Raw genomic sequence first — 19,846 nt, forward strand, 5'->3', positions numbered from 1 at the left:
GAGAACTTCCCATTTACACCCACTCTTTGCTTCCTGTTTCTCAACCAGTTTTTTAATCCATAGGAGGACTTCCCCTCTTATTCCTTCATTGCTGAGTTTTCTCAATAGTCTCTGGTGAGGAACTTTGTCAAAAGCCTTTTGGAAATCCAAGTAGACAATGTCCACTGGTTCCCCCTTATCCACATGCCTATTTACATCCCTTTCAAAGAACTCTAGCAAGTTTGTAAGACAGGATTTGCTCTCTGCAAAAGCCATGCTGACTCTTTCTCAGCAGGTCTTGCTTTTCTACATGTTTTATAATTTTATCTTTAATGACAGATTCTACTACTTTACCAGGAACAGATGTCAAACTGACTGGCTCTGTAATTTCTCGGGTCCCCCCCCTAGATCCTTTCTTAAAGATTGGTGTGACATTGGCCATTCCTCTCCAGTCTTCAGGGATGGAGCCTGATTTCTGCTGATAAGTTGCATATTAAAAGTGAGAACATCAGCAATTTCATGCTTTGAGCTCTTTTTAAGAACACTTGGGTGAATGCAATCTGGGCCAGGGGATTTGGTAGTATTTAGTTTATCAATGGCTGCCAGAACTTCTTCCTTGTCTACCACTATCTTCAAGTTAGTTCCTCGGATTCGGGCCTCCTAACAAGTTTCTGGTTCAGGTGCAGGAATTTTCCTCACCTCCTCTTGGGTGAAGACAGATGCAAAGAATTCATTCAGCTTTTCTGCAATCTCCCTGTCATCTTTTAGCACACCCTTTGTTCCTTTGTCATCTAACGGGCCTACCGCTTCCCCTTTGCTGGCTTCCTGCTTTTGATGTACTTGAAGAACTGTTTGTTGCTGGTTTTGATGTTCACAGCCATGCGTTCCTCATAATCCTTTTTTGCCTCCCTTACAGCTAACTTGCTTCTCTTTTGCCACCATTTGTGTTCTCTCTGGTATTCTTTATCAGTTAAGTTGGACTTCCATTTTCTAAAAGACATCTTTTTTTCCCTAATAATTTCCTCAACGTCCCTTGTTAACCATGGTGGCTTTCTTTTGGACTGGGCGCTGCCTTTCCTAACCTGTGGAACACATTCCAGTTGAGCTTTTAAGACTGTGTTTTTAAATAACCTCCAAGCTCCAGCAGGATTCCTTCTCTCAATAAGCTTGTCATACTGTTGTCCTGAAACAATTCTAGGACATGAAAGCCAACATTCTCATTTACCTTCTTAACTTTAAGGGATGCTTCACACATTGCCACAGACAATGTGATTTTCCACAAAGGTAGGGTAGACAGTACTGTTGCAAAATCAGAAGCTCCCTATGTTATGCACTTGTATCACACATAACTTTTAATACACATTTTACCTGGTGTTAATAAATTAGGTCCAATTTTGATCTGTAATGACAAATTTTAATGGGTAGGGCTGCACAACTCAGGATGCAATTAATTTTTTCCAGGCTTTCAATTTTTGCGCAATGAGACTTCATTTATTTTATTGGCCATCCTCTCACTTCCATCAGTAGCTTCAAAAAAACCCTGCAAGAATCAACCATCTTCTGTTTGCCAACAGAACTAATGATCATTACAACTTTTAGAAATGGAAGAAAGCCAACATGTGCAGCTCAGAGCCAGCCTAAGGATTATGACCATAATGCAACAGAATGCAAAAGAATGCTTAAAACTTATGCAAACCGTGGCCCTGAGCAAGCTTTACTACTCATTTGTGGATTATGCTGTGGCCTATAAATTTTATATCAATACATATCAAAACTTCGATATTATTTATTTTACTGTCATGCTAGAGTATCTGCCGCCTCCCCTATAATCCATAGGCAGGAATGTTCCCTATTATTTTCTGTAATTCACTTTTGCTCATTTATCTGGTCAGTTTTATTATATATAATCTTCTGGGGGGAGGGTTATTCAGTTGTCCCACCCTGTACCTCACTGAAGTAAATATATAACTAAACTAGCTTAAGAAACTGAAGTGATTTCCCCGTTTCTCCTCTGCTGTGTTTGATCTCAGAGATTATCACACTAGAGGCTTTTCAAAGTTCAATAATAAAACAAGCAGGATTCAGAAAGGGACCATTGTACAGTCAATCACTGCCAAATGCTACATCATCTAGATTTTCAGGTATAAATGGTCCTACAAAAGCTTTATTTGTAGTGTTTGTAGATCTGGCTGCTGCATTTGATTCTATTAATAGGGGCCACCTTTGGACAAAGCTAGCAGAAAAAAAATTGATAAAATAGTTACTCTTTCCCCTGCATAAGCTGCATACGGACATCCATGCTCAAATTAGGGTGAGAATATCTGGCTCCTTAACTAATAAAATTCCAATTTGTAAAGGCATGAAACAGGGATATATACTGGCCCCCTTGCTATTTTGTCTGTTTATAAATGAAATTGTTGAGAGACTTTCAGATCCACAATTTGTTGCACCTTCACTTGGTCATCAGAAAATTTCAATTCTATTATATGCAGACAACATGGCTATAATCTCCCTTACAAAAATTGGTTTGAGAAGACGGCTGCAGCAACTGGGTTTATACTGCCTGGAAGAAGCTCTTAACGTCAATTATGAGAAGACGAAAGTGATGATCTTCAGGAAAAGGGCAAAAATATCATCTTGGAGTGTACTCGGAAATCCAATTAAACAGTGCGACTCTTTTATATATCTTGGAGTTACATTTAAGGAGACCTTAAACTGGAATGTGCATTTGGCAACAGTTAGGTCTCCTGCATTAAGGTTAGTAATGTGTATTCTGTGTTTTTTTCTATACAAAGGAAGACTTCCTTATAGACCCTGTCTTAAAATTATGTAAAAGTGAGGTCATCCCTCACCTCCCATATGGAACAGAAGTGTAGGGATGGAAAGAGGACATTTCAGCTAGTTTAGAAATTATTCAAAGCAATTTTTAATGTATATTCTAGTCCTCCCCAATGAATTCCAGCTGCCCTGATGAGAGCGGAAACTGGTCTCTCTGTTCTTAGGGCACATGCACATCCAACTGTTCTAAAAACATGGGGAAAAATAGAACAGCTAGATTAAAATAGTTTAGCAGCCAATTATTTAATCATATGCCGTCTAAAGATCCATCATGCCTTGATTTCCTTAATAATATACTGTCTCAATACTCAATCTCAGACGACCCTCTAGGATTGTTAGCAGAGACTGGATGTATAGATTTGATGCCTTGATGGATAGATCAGTAATCCTGAAATTGGTGACGGCGCCATGGTTTAAATTATTAAAATTTATCATTTTAGAGCTTTTTATCCAGTCAATATGTCAATTCAAAATCTTACAGCAGCCTTCTTCAAACAATGCCAACGGCTGTATTGGCTAGACACTATTGTCAAATGCCAAAAGATTAATGCTTTTGTATGTATGCAACTCTAACACTGGAGGACTTACCCCATTATATATTTCACTGTTCACTCTATGTGGAACCCAGGGCTTCATCTCTTGAAGGTTTAAATATGCACTCTATCTTTTCAGGTTTAAATATGCACTCTAACGCTCAAAAACTAATATTTTTGCTATCAGACTCAGATAACTATGTTTCTCACAAAATGTCTTTATATGTCCTGGCAGAGAAGAAAATAAGGTCCAATATGGTTGTTAAGGGAGCAGTCTTTTAGAGCTGATGCGTGGATGTTATGTTTTATTGATATATTGCTGTATATTTTGCCTAATATTGCTGTACATTTCTGTCAATGCTGCATATTTTGATTTAATTTATAATGTATACGCATAATGTTTTGATATAACTGTTGACATGTTTGTAACGATCTATGGCTACATACAAATAAATTCATTCATTCATTTATACACAGATACTAAACACATCTGAACCTCTGGGTTCCAAGAATTCCCCCCAATAATTCTGTCTCTGACTGAGTTCCAAACTCTACCTATTCCCAGCATGTCACTCAGCCTCTATGAGTAATTAACCCTTCATAGTCAGATTTTTTCCTGCCTCTGCATGCTAGTAGCTTTGAAGTAGCATTATAGAGGAGTTTTTATATGCTGTTCTCCTTATGTTCATCACAGGTGCATAAACATATGTAATACGCAGCCCTGAGAAAGTTTTAGTACCCACTTGTGGCTTATGCTGTGGTCTATAAATTTTATATCAATGCATATCAAAACTTTGATATTATTTATTGTAAAACCTGAAATTGCGTAAGGTCTAGAAGACTGGATCAAAAGACTCAGTGGCGTAGTTTAAATCCATATGAGAATTTCCTCACCACTGCATCTCCTGGTCATGGGCTCTGCTCTCTAGCCAGTTTTTTCGCTCTACCGTTGGATCTTTCTTCCTCAGTTCTTTGGACCAAAATGCACGAATATTTCCACAGGCTTCCCTGAATTGCTGCTCTTTCAAGTCCCTAGGTCTTCTATTGCCTTTGCATTGTGTAGAACAGCTCAGCCAGTGACTCCCTAAGCCTCCATCCTCCCTAATACATTATGTGACAGATTTTATCATATCAAAGGTCGCCATGAAATGAAACCGTCTGCTCTGATGTTTTATTTAGTCAATATGTGTATTATTAGTGGAGACATTTGCAATGGCAGCTGTGAGAATGAACTAGAAAGCCCACAGAACTAAATGCACAGAAGCAACTCTTCCATTAGAAAGGAGATTGCTCTCCATTTTTGCCTGCTATTAGCTCCAAAACAAAAATCAAACCAACAAAAAGCGCAATTGCTAAGTTGCTGTGCTGCGTTAAAAGGCTTTCCAGCCTAGGAGAAAAGACTCCTAACTGAAATGTGAAAATCTTTGGGCAAAAAAAGGGAGATGCAAAATGTTCTTGTAGATTTCCTAATTTTGGTTCCCACCAACACCATGTCTCCTCTGCCCCTTCATTTAAAAGAAAATGCCAGTTTTAAATGCTAAAAATAATATATATTTACTGATGTTGTAACATGAATTAAGTGCAGTTCTATACTGCACAAACAGCCAACAATGATTGTGTTACCTAGGACATTTGCTCTACCTTCCTTCTTCCTCAATTATAGCATGATCAGAAGAATGTCCCCGTTTTCACTGCAGAAAGATAAAGGAGCCCAAACCAAGCAAAAAGTACAAAACTGCACTCTTTGAGCTGTGCAGCAGAACTCCCAGTGTGTTTTCAACTGGGAGGAGTTAGGGGAGGACTAAGCCCAGTGGTGGGATTCAAATAATTTAACAACTGGTTGTTTACAAGCACCATTTTAACAAACGGTTCTGCCAAAGTGGTGCGAACCTGCTGAATCCCACCACTGACTGAGCCATCATACAGCCCTGGCAAATGAAAGGAAACAAAAAGGGAAAACAGCAAAATCTAACATGGAAAATTCCTTATAACAACAAACCAGAGCAGATGATTTTCCCTTTGCCTATTCTGCTTTACCTATTCTTTCGTTTTGTCTTTACCACAGGTATTATGAGACTTTGTTCCCGCATCAGCACCACTACCTGGACTTGAACCTACAAACATTTCCAGATCAGGATGACCTGCCTCTTGCTGGTTACAGACTGTCTTTGGCTGGCCCTGCCTCCACAGGAGCTGCAGCTGGTTATTCCACATTTTCCACACCCTAGAGACTATGGGCTTGGTCCAAAGGTTCCCTTTTACTAACAGTGAATCCTTTTGCAGATGGAATACACTTCTTCATTAGAGCAAGTGTCACTGAGCCAGTGAAAGTCTCAATTCAAGGAAGGAACAGAACCTTTGGATAGAACCCAAATAACCCTTTAAAAAACCTAAGAACGTCTGACTTGAGCTCCTTGTTACAACAAAATACCCACCATAATCCTTCTGGATCACTCCCACATACTAAGTGACCAACTAAAGTTTGGTTTATCACCCAGAAATTGAGTCCATGAAGATAAATGCCTGAGTATTTCAAACCACTGCCAGTTAGCAGGGCGTCAGTACAAACTGGAACATGGACACCATGTTATGTTTGCCAACATTCTCCCCAAAGATATTTCCACAGTACTAACATTAGCAAGTGACATTAAAACTGGCAATTTTCAGAAACAAGTGGGAGGACATGTCAACCTCCTAGGACACTGTTACTGATTTAGAAGTCACTCCCCCTCAATAAAACCTTTAAAGAGAGACTGAAGCTGCTGAATTAGAATTCATCAAGAGATTGTAACTCTCACCCACCCAAAACTGAACAAGGAAATGGGATTCCTCCATCATTACAGGTGCTAACTGTCTTAATATAACTTGGGACTATTCAGCCATTACAGGTATTAACTAGCTTAGGAAAACTACGGCTCTATTATGTACAGTCTCTGTTCTTTTCTTATTACATCTGATTTTTTAGCTAAGTACATCTTACCCTGTTCTTTCCTAAGCTTCATGGTTTTCAAACTCAGTTTATAATTTTTTTCCGTCATGATTTCACATGCAAATGACTGCACTGTGAGAGCCCATATCTATCACACTCATCTGCCAAGCAGACTCTAGTCCATGAAAAGTTGTGGAGCGTCTTACATCCCTGCTTGTTGCTGCCACAGACTAATATGGCACCCCCTCTGAAATTATCATAATTGTTTATGTCCTACACTAAAACAGGACTTTTTTGGCTTGCATAGACAATGATCATCTTTACAGAAAATGTGTTTTTGTTGCTTCATATTTTCCTGACCCCTTCAAGGAAGTCTTATGAAATTCTTAGGTTGGGGTTTGGATGTTTGCCCCACTGCTTTTAATACTTGTGAGCCATTCTGAAAGCTGATTTGCCCGAAAGATGGACACATTAAGCTGCCTTATGCTGAATCTGACCATTGGTCCATCAAAGTCAGTATTGTCTACTCAAGACTGGCAGCATCTCAAGCACAGGTCTTACTCAACACTTACTGTGTGATTCTTTTAACTGGTGACGCCCAGGACTGAACCTGAGATCTTCTGTATGCCAAGCAGATGCTCTACCCCTGAATCACAGCTCTTATTTTAAAATAGTAAATAAATGAGAACTCTCTGTGTGCTAGTAATACACCCCAATCTGATTCTTGGTCTCTTGGCATGGAGATTCACATGTCTTGATCGATGGAATTCCATGGCTGTCACTTTGAAACATCTGCCACATCGTTCTTACCTTTTCGATTTTCTCATCCAGCATTCTGAAAAATTCCTGTTGGCTTTCAGAGATGTGCATGCTGAAATACAAGTAGAATAGCATATTGAGAGATTCAGAGGTATTTACAAAATGCGTCCTTAGACACATAACAGTTTTGATGTCTAGCTTTAGACCTGCCACTTTCAGAAGGGGAGCAGAAAATTCAAGTTCCAATCTAGTCATGTTTTTATCAGAAGCCCTAAGTCTGATGCACTAGTCCAGCAATAAGAGAATGTCACGATTTAAGATCCTGACTTTCCCCAAGGATCTTAAATCCCTACAGCTGTATTGCTGTATGCACTTACTTAGGAGTAAGTTGCAATAAATGCAGTAGCACTTACTCCTAAGTACATATGCAAGGGACTGGGCATACCTATGCACACCTATTTCTAAGTCAATGAGCATAGACCTGAGTTGAAGAATGCAATCTTACACTCATTTGTGAGGTAGCCCTTCTCACAATTACTGGGATTTAGTACTGAATAAACATGCATAGAAGCAGGCTGAGAGATTATAGCTGTAGCTCTCCCACCTGAGGAAGGAAGAGGAATGGTTGGGAGGGTTCCCTCCCGCTTTCCAGAAGAAGCCTGTTGGGCAAAAAACAGAAATAGCAGAGAGGTGCAGACCTGACAAGGAACTCTGAAATCTTCTCTTACTGATGCAGCTCAAAGGATTATTAGGTAGTGGTGAATGCAGTGGTTTTGCAAAAATAACAGATGGAGTAGGGCTAGCAAGGAAAAACTGGCATCACCAATAAATCCAGTTCCTCCATTTAATTCACCCCACTTATCCTCAACAATTTAAAAGCGGGGCAGTGGGGAACTCATTCACGTGTTCTTTTTACATCCTACAGCCAATTGAGTGACAGGTGGATGAAAGAGGAGGAGGAGGAACGGTCCATTGGTAGACTTTATTCTGAAGGGCCCTCCTGATCGCTACTTTAGGCATCCTGATTGCGATTCCTAGCTCATTCCCTCAGGGAGGTAGTGGACTCTATTTTCTGTTGTCACTTCCGAGAGGGCCTAATCAAATCTATAGATCCAGTATTTGGAGTAACGGAGAAATATCGCCCCTCTTCTCCTCTCAAACAATAACGAAAAGGAAACATTAGGAAGTAACAACATATAACATTTGAAAACTGAGGCAACGGCCTAAAAACATGTGCTCCTAACTGTTTGTCTAATAGACTTTCACGCTGGTTGCGAGTGCCTATTATTTTGGTAACGCTTGTGAATTGATCTGTTAGAGGGCTTGTGGATGTTCTTCGTCATTGCCCAGGAGAAGGCCCCTTCAGGGTAAGTCTACCAATGGACTCGCTCTCCTGGAGGCGCAGGCCTGGCATCCGGATTGGGACCTCCCCAGAGCAGTGTCCCTAATGGGTGGATCATCTTACCAAAATGTGTCGGCGACTCTGGTATTGAATGCCGCACGCTAATGGTCTTGGATTGTGTTCGTGCGCTTTGACGAAGACGCTGAGGACTATTAAGGGCTGCTTTCGGTAGATGTCCTTCTATGGAATTTGACGTCTGTAGGTAGTTACGCGTAATTTGTAGTGGAATGCGCTGCGAATCCCGGTGGAATCCGGATGTTGGATGATTTGTAATTTCGTGATGCACGCTCTGATGTTTGTTGATGGCGGCTCTGACATCTGGGCCCGGAGTTGGAGCTCGATACATTGATGAATAGGGACTCGGTCTTCTATCGTCCTCTTGTGCGAATAATGTATGCCTTGAGGGTTCTTCTGACGTCTAAATTGTGCCAGAGAATCTCCTTTGGATGTTTTGGTTTAGGAAGAAATGACGAAGCGCGATTTCTTAGTCTGGTTGTGGAAGGAGGATTCTACTTTGGGATAAAAGGTTGGGTCTAGCCCGCAGGACCACCTTTGTTTTGTGGAATATGCAAAGTTGAGAGTTTATGGATAGAGCGCTGAGCTCGTGAGACCCTTTCTGCTGCTGGAGGTGATGGCTATTAAGAAAAAGGAGTTTCATCCTGAGCCATCTTAGGGGATCGTCTGGACAGGTTCGAATGGATGCTTTGTCAGAGCCGCTGAGTATCGCATTTTAGCCCACGAGGAAGCCATGAATTCATCGAGGCTGTGTTTTGGCTTAATCTTTAGAAATGTGAGGATGTCTGGGTGCTCAGGAGGTCACACCCCGCAGACGATCCAGACTGCGGATAGTAATGCTACCCGTCTCTTTGCCGGGTTGGCACTTCTCTGAGGCAGTATGCTTGGTATCCTGTGATGTCTCGTGAGCGGATGATCTACTCGGGTCTTTAATGCCTGGCCTAAAGTGGCGTTCCACTTTGTGATACCGCATGCCGAATCATGGTTCTCTGTGCCGCGGAGCGCGGAACCATCTCTGATCGTGATGAGACGTATCCTGCCATACGTTCTAGGTGCCGCAGTAATGAAGTAAAAGCAATGAGCGTAGCCGGTATGGATTGTTCTATGTTCTCTTGCCACCATGCAAAATTTCACCAGTATGACCTCTGGCTTCCTCCTTCCAGATCTCAGGAGTTTGGGCAGGACGGGTGCCGGTGGAATGCATACATCAGGCCCTGAGGCCACGCGGTGGTCAGTGCGTCTGTGTGCGCCGCTCTGGGATGGTGGTATCTGGTCAGAAATGTCGGCAGTTGATGGTTTTGATGCGATGCGAACAGGTCCACCCCAGGGTGTTCAATTGTTGGTATATTCCGCTGAAGATCTCGGCGAAGTCTCCATTCGCTTCCGGTCGGTTTGCATCAACCAGTCGGCTCTTCGACATTGAGGTTCCTCTGATATGTTCTGCAGTGATTGATCTTGAGGTGTTCTCTGCCCATGTCAGGATGTTGACAGACTCCTGATGCAGTTGGGCGGACTCGACCCTCCTTGGTTGTTGAGGTAATCTTTGGCTGCCACGCTTGTCCCATTCCACCAGGACATGGCTATCGCGGACTAGGTGTTGAAGTGTTGAAGCTGGCCAGTTTAATGGGCCACCATCTCCTGCGAGGTTGATGGGGAGACGTGCTTGTGAGGGGCTCCATAGACCCTGGGCTACCTGGTCTCTGAGGAGTCTCCATCCCCGAAGGCTGGCTGCCTGTGAAGATCTGCACCTTATTGTCTGGCAGGTAGACTTTTGCCTGTGGATAAGTTCTTGAGCTGGACTACTCAGATGAGGCTGTGTTTGACTTTAAGGCCGAAGGATTACAGCTTCTTTGCATGATGTCCCACTGATAATGGGTCTCAGGAACTCCTCTGCAGAGTCCGCGATGGAATCGCGCCCATTGGAGCATGTCTACATGGAGATAAAGAGGCCCATCAGTTCTTTTGCTAGTTGTAGTGAAAAGTACTCTTCCATTCCTTGATGAAAGATGTCGCTTTAGTCTTTGCATTTTGAGGGCCTTTGCGGTATGAAGAGCGCTACGCGAGGTGTTCATCGCGGGTTCCTAGATGTTCCATGTTTGAGCCTTTGGGGTCAGCTAACTTTTTTGGTAAGCTGACCTCAAGAACTTCAGGACGTATCAGTGTTCAAGATCATCTCCACGGCCCACCCCCCGCCCGCTCCCCTGGAGGCTGATCGAATGAGAACGCCGCCCAGGCAGGTGGACGCGGGATGTCCTGTTCCTTTTTAAGGCGTGGATAAGCGAAGGACCTTGTAAAAAAAACTCTTGAGCCGTGGGCGATCCAAAATGGAAGAGCCCGCACTCGGAAATGCTTGATCCTCTACTGCAAACTCCTCAGAAAAGCTTAATGCACGGGGTCATTGGCACGCAGATAGGGCCTGTGAGATCCCAATGATGTTAGATGATCTCCGGTCTGGAGGTTTCCATGGACCTGGAGGGTTTTATCATCTTTGAAGTGACGAGCCGTGGATAGCCCCGTTGACGCATCTGTGATTGAGGATGGCCTCACTCCCCGCTTCTTTGGGACGGTAAAGAAGTGGGAGTAGAATCTACAAAAGTAAGTTCTTGACTGGAGGCACCGCCCGGATGGCTTCGAATCTGGACGAAGCAAGATGTAGGGATGGCTTTACAAGGCCCCTGAGCCTTTTTTTTTTGCCGGCTTCGTAAGCAAGGTGGAAAAGGCTTGAAATCGGGGTTTTGGGAATTCTGAAGAATTCTATTAGGCATCCGGTGGTGACTACCTCTCTTGAGTCCAAAGGTCGACGCTGGGGCCCTGGCCCAGTTCCTGGTGGGAATCTTTGTGAATCGGGCTCGACCGGTGGCTTGGGATTGTCAGGGATCGGGTTTGTGCTGACCATGGTTGGAAGGATTTGGCCCCTCTGCCCGGATCGAAAGGTGGACGTGACGAAAGGGAAGACTGGTTGTTGTTCGTGCTTGTTATTATTATTGCTGGGACGCTCATGCGGGTGAAGAAAGTGAATTAGACTAGCCTCGGCCATCCCTGCGTGAGCGTGCTAGGCGCTACGGGATCTAAACGTGGGAGTAGGACTTGGTAGAGAAGGTCCTGATCCCATTCGTAACAAATTTGGCATGGCCTTTTTTTATTTCCCTTGGTTTCAAATCCAGCACAGCATCTAAATCCTTTCCGGACACAGTCTGGACCTACGGATAGTCAGGGTGGAAATCTACGAAGTTTGAATGAAAGTCTGCTTTGCCAGGCCTTGGAGCTTCGTATTTCTGTTCTCTCACCACTAAATTCCCCTAGGCTAAGACTCGGAAGTTAAGGTAAAGGCATCCAGATTGGAGTTCGTCTAAAAGAGACTGCTGATAAGCATCCCTTCCATGCCTTCCTAATAATTTCCTGCGTTCTAAATGATAGCAAGAATTTTTCTTACTCCAGATGATGGCGGTTTCTAGCCATGGTGGTGGTGCAGAGGATGCAAGCCGCCCTAAGGATTACAAGCAAACGCTGCATCTCTTTGAGGGGTGACCTCCTTTTTTTTATCAAAGGGATCTTTTTAAGGCGCCCTCACCATCTTTGGTGACTAGGCCTTCTGACTGGACTGCCACTACCGCTGGCGCCCGCACCAGGGGGGGTCTGAATGGTGGCATGGTACGCGGTCCGGGTAGCACGTGAGAGTTTTTTGAGGAGAGAAGGGTAGCTCTTGTTAACGCCTAGATTGAGTTCTGCCCTTCCTTTCATCCTTTTTTCGAAGTATTCTTGAAGAGGAAAGTCCCTAGGGGTCTCCCCAGAGTGTGGAAAGATTTCCTACTCCCCTTGGGAACTCCTTTGACTGGTTCTTAGGACTCGCCAGCGGAGGGGTCCTCCGCTGCCTGGGCCATCTTGTAGTTGGAGTGCCAAGATGGTCTTCGTGATCATTGCAGGAAGCTCCTTCTTCCTGTTTAAAAAATCTTTTACATGGATCGCTAGGTTCAAGCGGCTTTCCTCAGCCTCCTCTGAGAAGTGTTCCACTGGTCTAGCCCCTTCCCCTCACTCATCGTCCCTCTATGCTGAGGGGGGGGGTCTCTATAAGGGCAGAGGAGGGCTAAGCATGGGGCTGATGGACCTTTGACGAGGAACTGGAATGTTTTCAGGTTTGGCTCTGTGTTCCAACCCTATGTGTGGATCTCTGGCGCCCTCTGCTGACGCTTTTTTGTTTGCGTTTCTGTCTCTGTTTTGCCTTATCATGCTCTAAAATCTCCTCTCTCATTTTTTTAGTGAAGAGTTCCATAAGGAGTTCTGGTGAGGCATTGGCCCAGGAACTCAGGTTTTTGAGAGACCCGGTTTTTGACCGGTGGCCCCCCCCCTTTTGTCTGGACTGAGAAGTATTGGGCTGGTCTGACCAGATCCGCTGGGTTCCTTCTGGTTTGCTTTCGGAGTCCCTCCTGCCTCTCGCCTTCCGCGGCAGGTGACGAGCCGAGCTGCCTCTCGCTGGACTGTTCCATTTGACTCTCAAAAGCGCGGGCAAGCTGCAGAGCTGCCATCCGGCCCTGAGAGTAAGGCGACGCTTGGTGCTCTTGAGAGCCGAGACGGAAGCCTCCGCCTCCAGCCGCTTTTGCCGCTTTGGCTGGGGCCGCTTTTGCTTTGGCGCCTGTGGCCGCTGCCAAGGCTTTTTTTCCGCCCGGGTGGAGGCGGGGGAATGGCGCCAGCTAATCCTCCTGGAGTTGGGCGCTCGTGTTTGTGGGCTTGGGAGCAAGTCCCTGCTGCGGCGCTCGGCAGAGCTGCTGCCGCTGACCTTCGTGAAGCGGTGGCAGCGGGTCCCTTCTGCCGCGACCTTCCTGCAAAGGCCTCACAAGCGGAGAAAAGAACGCAGGGAGGCTTTGCCAGGGCCTGTGCGGGAATTGGCTTCTCCTTGGAGTTGAGCAGGGAACAATAAAACACTTACAATACTGACGAGAAGACAGACTGAGAAGGAAAAGGTTTGTTTTTGCCTAAGGGGCTTGGAGCACTAGACAAGCCCTACACTCCCTATCTAGGCAGGAACAATACTGGATCCTGGAATAAGTGATTGAGCCCTCCCCTGGTGAAGTGACAACAGGCCAGGTCCTGCCTCCCTGAGAATGAGCTAGGAATCACCCAATCAGGATGCCCGAGCCTCGCCTCCAGGAGAAGTATGACAGCATGGGGAAAGGGAAACAATCTATGATGGGGCAGTGATGGTTGAGAGAAAAGATGCCTAAATGCAGGTTGGCCTCTGAGTCATAGTTTTACCTGTCCCAGAGCCCCAATGCCCCTTTCAAGCCCTCAGTGGCTCATATGTCAATAACTCAAAATGAACGCCATAAGAGATCCTTTTTAAAAAAAAGACCCATTTTTTCTTACTGTTCTATCTTACTGTCTTATTGTATTTTTTTAAATGCTGTTATTGTTGAAAAATAAAAAATACACAACCATAACAACAACGACAAAAAAGAACCCAATCAGCCACGACATACTGAGCATACAGGCAGTATTTAGCATTCACGGGCAAGAAAGAACGCAGATGGCTAGAGCGGATTGGCAGAAGACTCATGACAAAGTAGTTAAGAACATCTCATAGGATCCTTATGAAAGCCTATGTTATGGCAGAGATGGTCGTGAAGAAAAATTATTGTGTGGCTAACATCAGCCCTGGATCCCTCCCAAACTGGCTTCCACACTGGCTGTGGGGTGAAGACAGCTCTGGCCGCCCTCATAGATGACTTCTGGAGACACCTAGACTGAGGCGGGTCAGTGCAGCTGAGACTCTTGGATCTGTTGGCGGCGTTTGACTTGGTCAATTTTGACATCCTGACCAACCCTTGCTGGCATGGGGATACAGGGAATGGGCATGGGAATACCCTGCAGTGCTCTTTTCTCCAAGGCCAGGAACAGTGGGTAGTTATCAATGACAGGACCCCCACACACCAAGCATCAATGTGTGGCGTCCCACAAGGGGTGATTCTCTTATCAATATCGTTTAACATCTATATGCAACCCCTTGCCACGTTAACCTGGAGGCTTGGACTGGGTTGTCTTCAGCATACTGGTATCACCCAATTATATCTGTGGTTGGACAGGCATCTGGAAGCTGCCTTGGAAGTTCTGGCCAACTGCCTGAAGGCTGCAATGGAATGGATGAGAGAGAGTCATCTAAAGCTGAATCCAGTGATGATGGAGGTCATGTGGCTGGATTGCAGAGAGTTGGGTGGCGAGTCCTGACAGTCAACCATAGACAGCATGCAGATGACAGCAGCATCAATTGTCAAGAGTATGGGCATGCTCTTGGATGCCTTCTTGACAATGGAGGCCCAGGTAGTCCATACAACTCGGATGGTGTTTTTCCATCTTCACCAGGAGAAGCAGATGGTCAATCTAGCCATGGTCACCTACATGCAATGGTCACCTCTAGGCTAGATTATTGTAATTCACTCCATGCAGTGCTGCTCTTAGATCTTCTCTGGAGGCTCCAGCTGGTCTAGAATGTAGCAGTGAGTATCCTTACAGGATTCTTGTGGTGGATGCGTATTCAACCAGTGCTCCATCAGCTCTGCATGGAGCACTGAATCAGATTCAAGGTTCTTGTATTAATCTACAAAGCTCTAAACAGTCTGAGACCAGTGTACTTATGGGACTGTCTTGCCTAGTACATCCTCCAAGGATTATTTCATTCAGGAAATACCAAGTTTCTGGTGGTCCCCAACCCAAAGGTAGTCTGGCTTGCCTCAACCAGGGTCAGGGTTTTTTCAGCTCTGGCCCCAGCCTGGTGGAACACTCTGTCTGAGGAGACCAGTGCCCTGTGAGACCTTCTGAAGTTCCACAGGGTCTGTAAGACAGAATTGTTCCGCCAGGCTTACGGTTGAGGCAGCTACAGTTGACCATCTAGGCCATTTCCTCCAATCCTTGAGTCTATATTCCGCTGATTAGTCCACCAGGACCCCTTGGTGCTGAAGTCGGCCTTAAACTGTAATGATTTGGAAATCTAAACATCTCTAAATAAATTAATGTGCTGGCACACATGTGCCCTAGAGATCAGGCATACCTGCACAGAGAAAACTTTAGAAATGCAACTATGCAATTGAATGGAGGAAGATTGAAACCACAGGAAGGGCATCCCATATTTTGAAACAGACCTTCCCCCAAAGGCAAAATAGGGATTGTAGTTTAGTAGGAGCAACTACCAGAAACACAAGACTGTCCTAGATTAAAAAAAACAGTCATTGGAGCATAGGTATCACAGAGCTACATTCTGGCAGTTTTGAGGAAAAAAATATTTCCCTTAAAAACTCTGCTGGGATGAAGAGGGTGCCTGGTGGATAGGCACATGCCTGTGTTTAATGTAATAATTTTACAAAGCCTCCCACAGAACAAATCAGCAAGACAGCAAAGCTACTGTGATTTACTGCTTTACTCTCAAAGGTCCTTCTGTAGAGCTCAGATTTAGCACAGTAATTCTTTACATTAAACTCATTAGAACTCTCTAGCATACACTGACATTTCCCAGGTTTTCCCACCCCCACCCCCCTTCACTTCTCTCAAGGCAGAAGGTCAGATAATTTACTTCTATTAACTCCAGTGTACCATGGGGCCCAGGTCAGCGAGACTATGTTTCACAGTTGTGTGCAGGATTGGGGGGGGGGGGGCTATTATTAGTTGTTGGCAAAGTGCTGTCAGTGCATTTGTGTGGCACAGGACACAAAATGACAGACTTTCCCCCAGGGGAGCGAAAGAGGCAAACACACACAGTAAGGTCAGAGGCTTTGACAAAGTCAGAGGACACAGGAGCTGAGCGGATGTGTTCTGGACATTTGTGTGTGTTTGTGTGTGTGTGTGATTCAATGGCCCAGTCATAAAATACACAGAAAAATATTTTCCAGGCTTACTTCTTAAGAAGGTCTGGGATATGTGAAAACCTGAACTCTAGAATCAACGTTTCAAATTTAGGGAGGTACCAAATGACAGAGGACTACTTTGTACATTTACACGCTGTATGCCAGTATCCCTCCCACCTTCATTCATCATGAAAACTCAATGTCATCTCTCTCATTTTTCAGCCTGCCTTTAAAAAAAATAAATAAATTAGGCATCGCTCAAAAGCTTGCATACTCATGCCACTAGGGTTGCACAGATGCCGTGGTTCTATGAAGAGCACAGAAAAAGGGCAGATTGTGACACCAGGCACACAGTCCAGCTTCCTTAAAGTCTTAACTTTGATTCTGAAAGAAAAAGCAAGTTTCTAGTCCTTACATGTTTAAAAGATATGCTTCAAAGTGCCTCTGAAATCTCAGAGCAGCAACCAGCTAGAGTTCCCTGTGGCTGAGGTAGAATATGGGCATCCAGCAAACCCCTGGGCCCATCCCAAATAGCAAAAGTAGCATAAATGACACAAAAGGGACATACTGTTCACTTACAAATGACATAAAAGGAATGCTGCAAAATCTTCAAGCCTTTCTGAGCAAGGCATCTGGATGACCTAGGTGCAGAATTTCAAAGTTACCACAGCTCAGCATACCAGCTGGTAAACTTTAAGGGAACAGACCAACTGTACCCTATTAGAGGCATATTAAAAACAGAGCTACCAGGCTGTATGTGACAGTCAAAGCCCAAATTTTAGAAAGTCATTATTGAGCTATCTGTAACCATCACGGTAGATAAATCCCCAATGATACCAGAGGGATATAGGGGAAGATGGCCACCTTCCAACCCTTGATGGGATGCAGCTAGCACCTGCACCCATTTTAAGTTCAGCTGTGATCCTTAATACAGCCTTATCTAAGGAGGATCAGGTCACAAAGATGATCGAGCTGGCATTATATCATCTCCATCAGGCAAGTTACTACTGTAACTTGTTCTACCTAGGGCCACCCTTGAGATTGATCCAGAAACTTCAACTGGGTCCAAAATATGGGGATACCATGCCAAGCACAAACACCTCTAGTGCTCTATTAGCTGCACTGACTTCCGGTGGAGTACCAAATCAGGTTCAAGGTTTGGGTATTAATCTTTAAGGGCCTAAGGGGTCTGGGAACCTTGTATCCACAGGACTGCCTCTCCACATACACGCCCTCAGAGAGCATTGCGCATAACAAGCTGTGACTAGGGTACCTTGCTCCAAAGTTACCTGGCTGTTGTCAGCCAGGGTCAGAATTTTTTCAGCTCTGGCATCAGCCTGGTGGAACACTCTGTCAAATGAGACCCAGGCCCTGCGGTATTTATCATAGTTCTACAGGGCCTGCACGATGAACTTGTTCCACTAGGCCTTTGGTTAAGGACAACTGTTGTGAATTGCTCTTTTGGAAGTCACTCTCAGCCCTGAAGGGAAGGGTGGCCTGGAAATCAAATTATTTAATAATAACAAACATCTACTATGCAGTGATCTTCAACTTCCTAGGACCAGAACCCACTTTTCAACCTTCAGGATGCAGCATGAGATCCATTGTGCTCCAAGTATCTGACAGGAAGTCATGTGACAGAAAGAAATTGTATTATGGCATCACTAGTGAGGATAGACTCCATGCTACAGGAACTGGCAGGAGCAGCACTGCCAGAATATGACGACTGGGAGAGAACCTAGGGAACATTTTTATATGGCTGGGGTGGAGAGTATACCTATGAGAATACTGTCCATAGGCTGAAGACTACTGTAGTAGATGAACTACTACTGGAACAGCCACTCACAGCATGATTGTCCAGGTCTAGTCCCAGAAGGCAGGCTGGGGGGGTGGGGGGGATTCAATTAAAATGCAAGTTTGTACACGAAGAACTTTTATCTACTTTTTTACTGCATTTATATGCTGCTTTTCTTTCCACTGGCAAACCAAGGGTCTTACATTGTTCTCCATACTGCCATTTTGTGTTCACAACAACCCTGTGAGGAGGGTTAGGCTGAGACTGACTGGCCCAAAGTCACCCAGCAAACTTCCATGGCAGAGCAGGGATCCACACCAGAGGTCTCCCAGATCAAAGTCTGTCCTACGACATGTTTTTCAAATTGCAGGCCAAGAAACAACAAAAACTAGAGCCATCAACTACCAAAGAAAGTAAATACAATTTGCAAATTGATTTTAAGGAAGAAAAACTATAAAACTAAATTACTATTTTATTACTTTGTATACAAGCTGTGTAAATTTTCTTTTCTTATAAGCAAAAGAAAAAAACACAAGGAAGGGAGAAGCAAAGGTGAACAAAAAGAGGAGATAAATGTGAGTCACTGCCATCGTATATAAAGACTTCCTCCTCATAAATTCCATGTGGAAAATGGTGAGTTCAAAGAAGCTTTCTCTGTACCATGAGCCAGTTTTCTCCATGATCACAACTGCCTTTTTCCAAAAAATTTCTGTGTGCTATCCTTTCATAATGAATTTAGAAGAATTCAACAATTTCAAGTACCAAAGATGGCTTATCCTGTTAATAAGCCAGCAAGGACAAGGACACTGATGGCCAGTCCAGCAAAATTACACCACACTGATATAAACCCTAACCTTCCCACCAAGATCATGGTTCCATTATGCCATTTATAAAAGATGATGCAGCAATTTCATTTTGTAACAGTTTATGGCCTGCTTGTCACACAGAGAGCGTTAGAGACAACCAAAATCATCAGATAGTCCGTCTGCCCTATAATATCACTCAAGACAGTTGGACTCTAGCATTTCAAGTTCAAGTCGGCCAGTTCAATAATACTTAATTTTCAGGAAAACCAGAGAAGTCTATCCTTGCAGTTAGTTACTAAATTGCCACGGAGAGACATACATCTTACCATGACATGCTTCTGAAGATGCCATAGATGTGGGCAAAGCATTAGGAGCAAAAACTACAAGACCACAGCCATAGAGCCCAGAAAACCCACAATAGCCAGTTAGGCTGGGCTTTCACCAATATGCGATGACACTTAAACTCTATCTTGCTCTTCCAGATGATCCCAAGGGGGCTGTAATAACCCTGAGTCAGTGCCTGGAGACCATTTTGGAGTGGTCGCAGGTGAAGCTCAAATCTCAATGAAATGGAATTACAACTGTTGGGTGGAAGGTTTGATCAGGGATTTAAGGTTCCTTGAATGAACAGGTCTGTAGTCTAGGAGTGCTGCTAGATAGGCCTATTGCTTGATAAGCAAGTGACAGCAGTGGCTAGGGCTGCCTTTTACCATCTTCAATGTTAGCCAGCTGCAGCCTTTCCTAGACAGAAAACATCTGGCACTGTGATGAATGCCCTGGTTACACGTAGATTACATTACTACAATGTGGTTTTCCTGGATCTTGAAAAGTGTTCGAAACTTCAATTGGTATAGAATGCTGCAGCCAGGATGTTGACTAGTATGTATCATAGACCTTGGCACTCCAGTCTTTGCTCATCTACCCTAGCCCCCAATTTGTTTCTCAAAGCCTTATTTGGTTT

The 19,846-nt window shown here is 44.3% G+C and overlaps 1 protein-coding gene across 5 annotated transcripts in view; it reads right to left on the reverse strand.

Annotated features, from left to right (window-relative positions):
- The window catches only part of CUNH1orf21 (chromosome unknown C1orf21 homolog), a 175,882-nt gene that overhangs the window by 16,332 nt on the left and 139,704 nt on the right, over nt 1-19,846 (reverse strand). For all 5 annotated transcript variants that reach the window (XM_048482511.1, XM_048482507.1, XM_048482509.1 and 2 more), the window contains exon 5: nt 7,090-7,150. In XM_048482511.1, coding sequence (XP_048338468.1) covers nt 7,090-7,150 — 61 coding nt within the window. The remainder of the gene's footprint in view (nt 1-7,089; nt 7,151-19,846) is intronic.

This window comes from Sphaerodactylus townsendi, unplaced genomic scaffold, assembly GCF_021028975.2.
Source record: "Sphaerodactylus townsendi isolate TG3544 unplaced genomic scaffold, MPM_Stown_v2.3 scaffold_18, whole genome shotgun sequence".
Classification (NCBI taxonomy): Eukaryota; Metazoa; Chordata; class Lepidosauria; order Squamata; family Sphaerodactylidae; genus Sphaerodactylus; species Sphaerodactylus townsendi.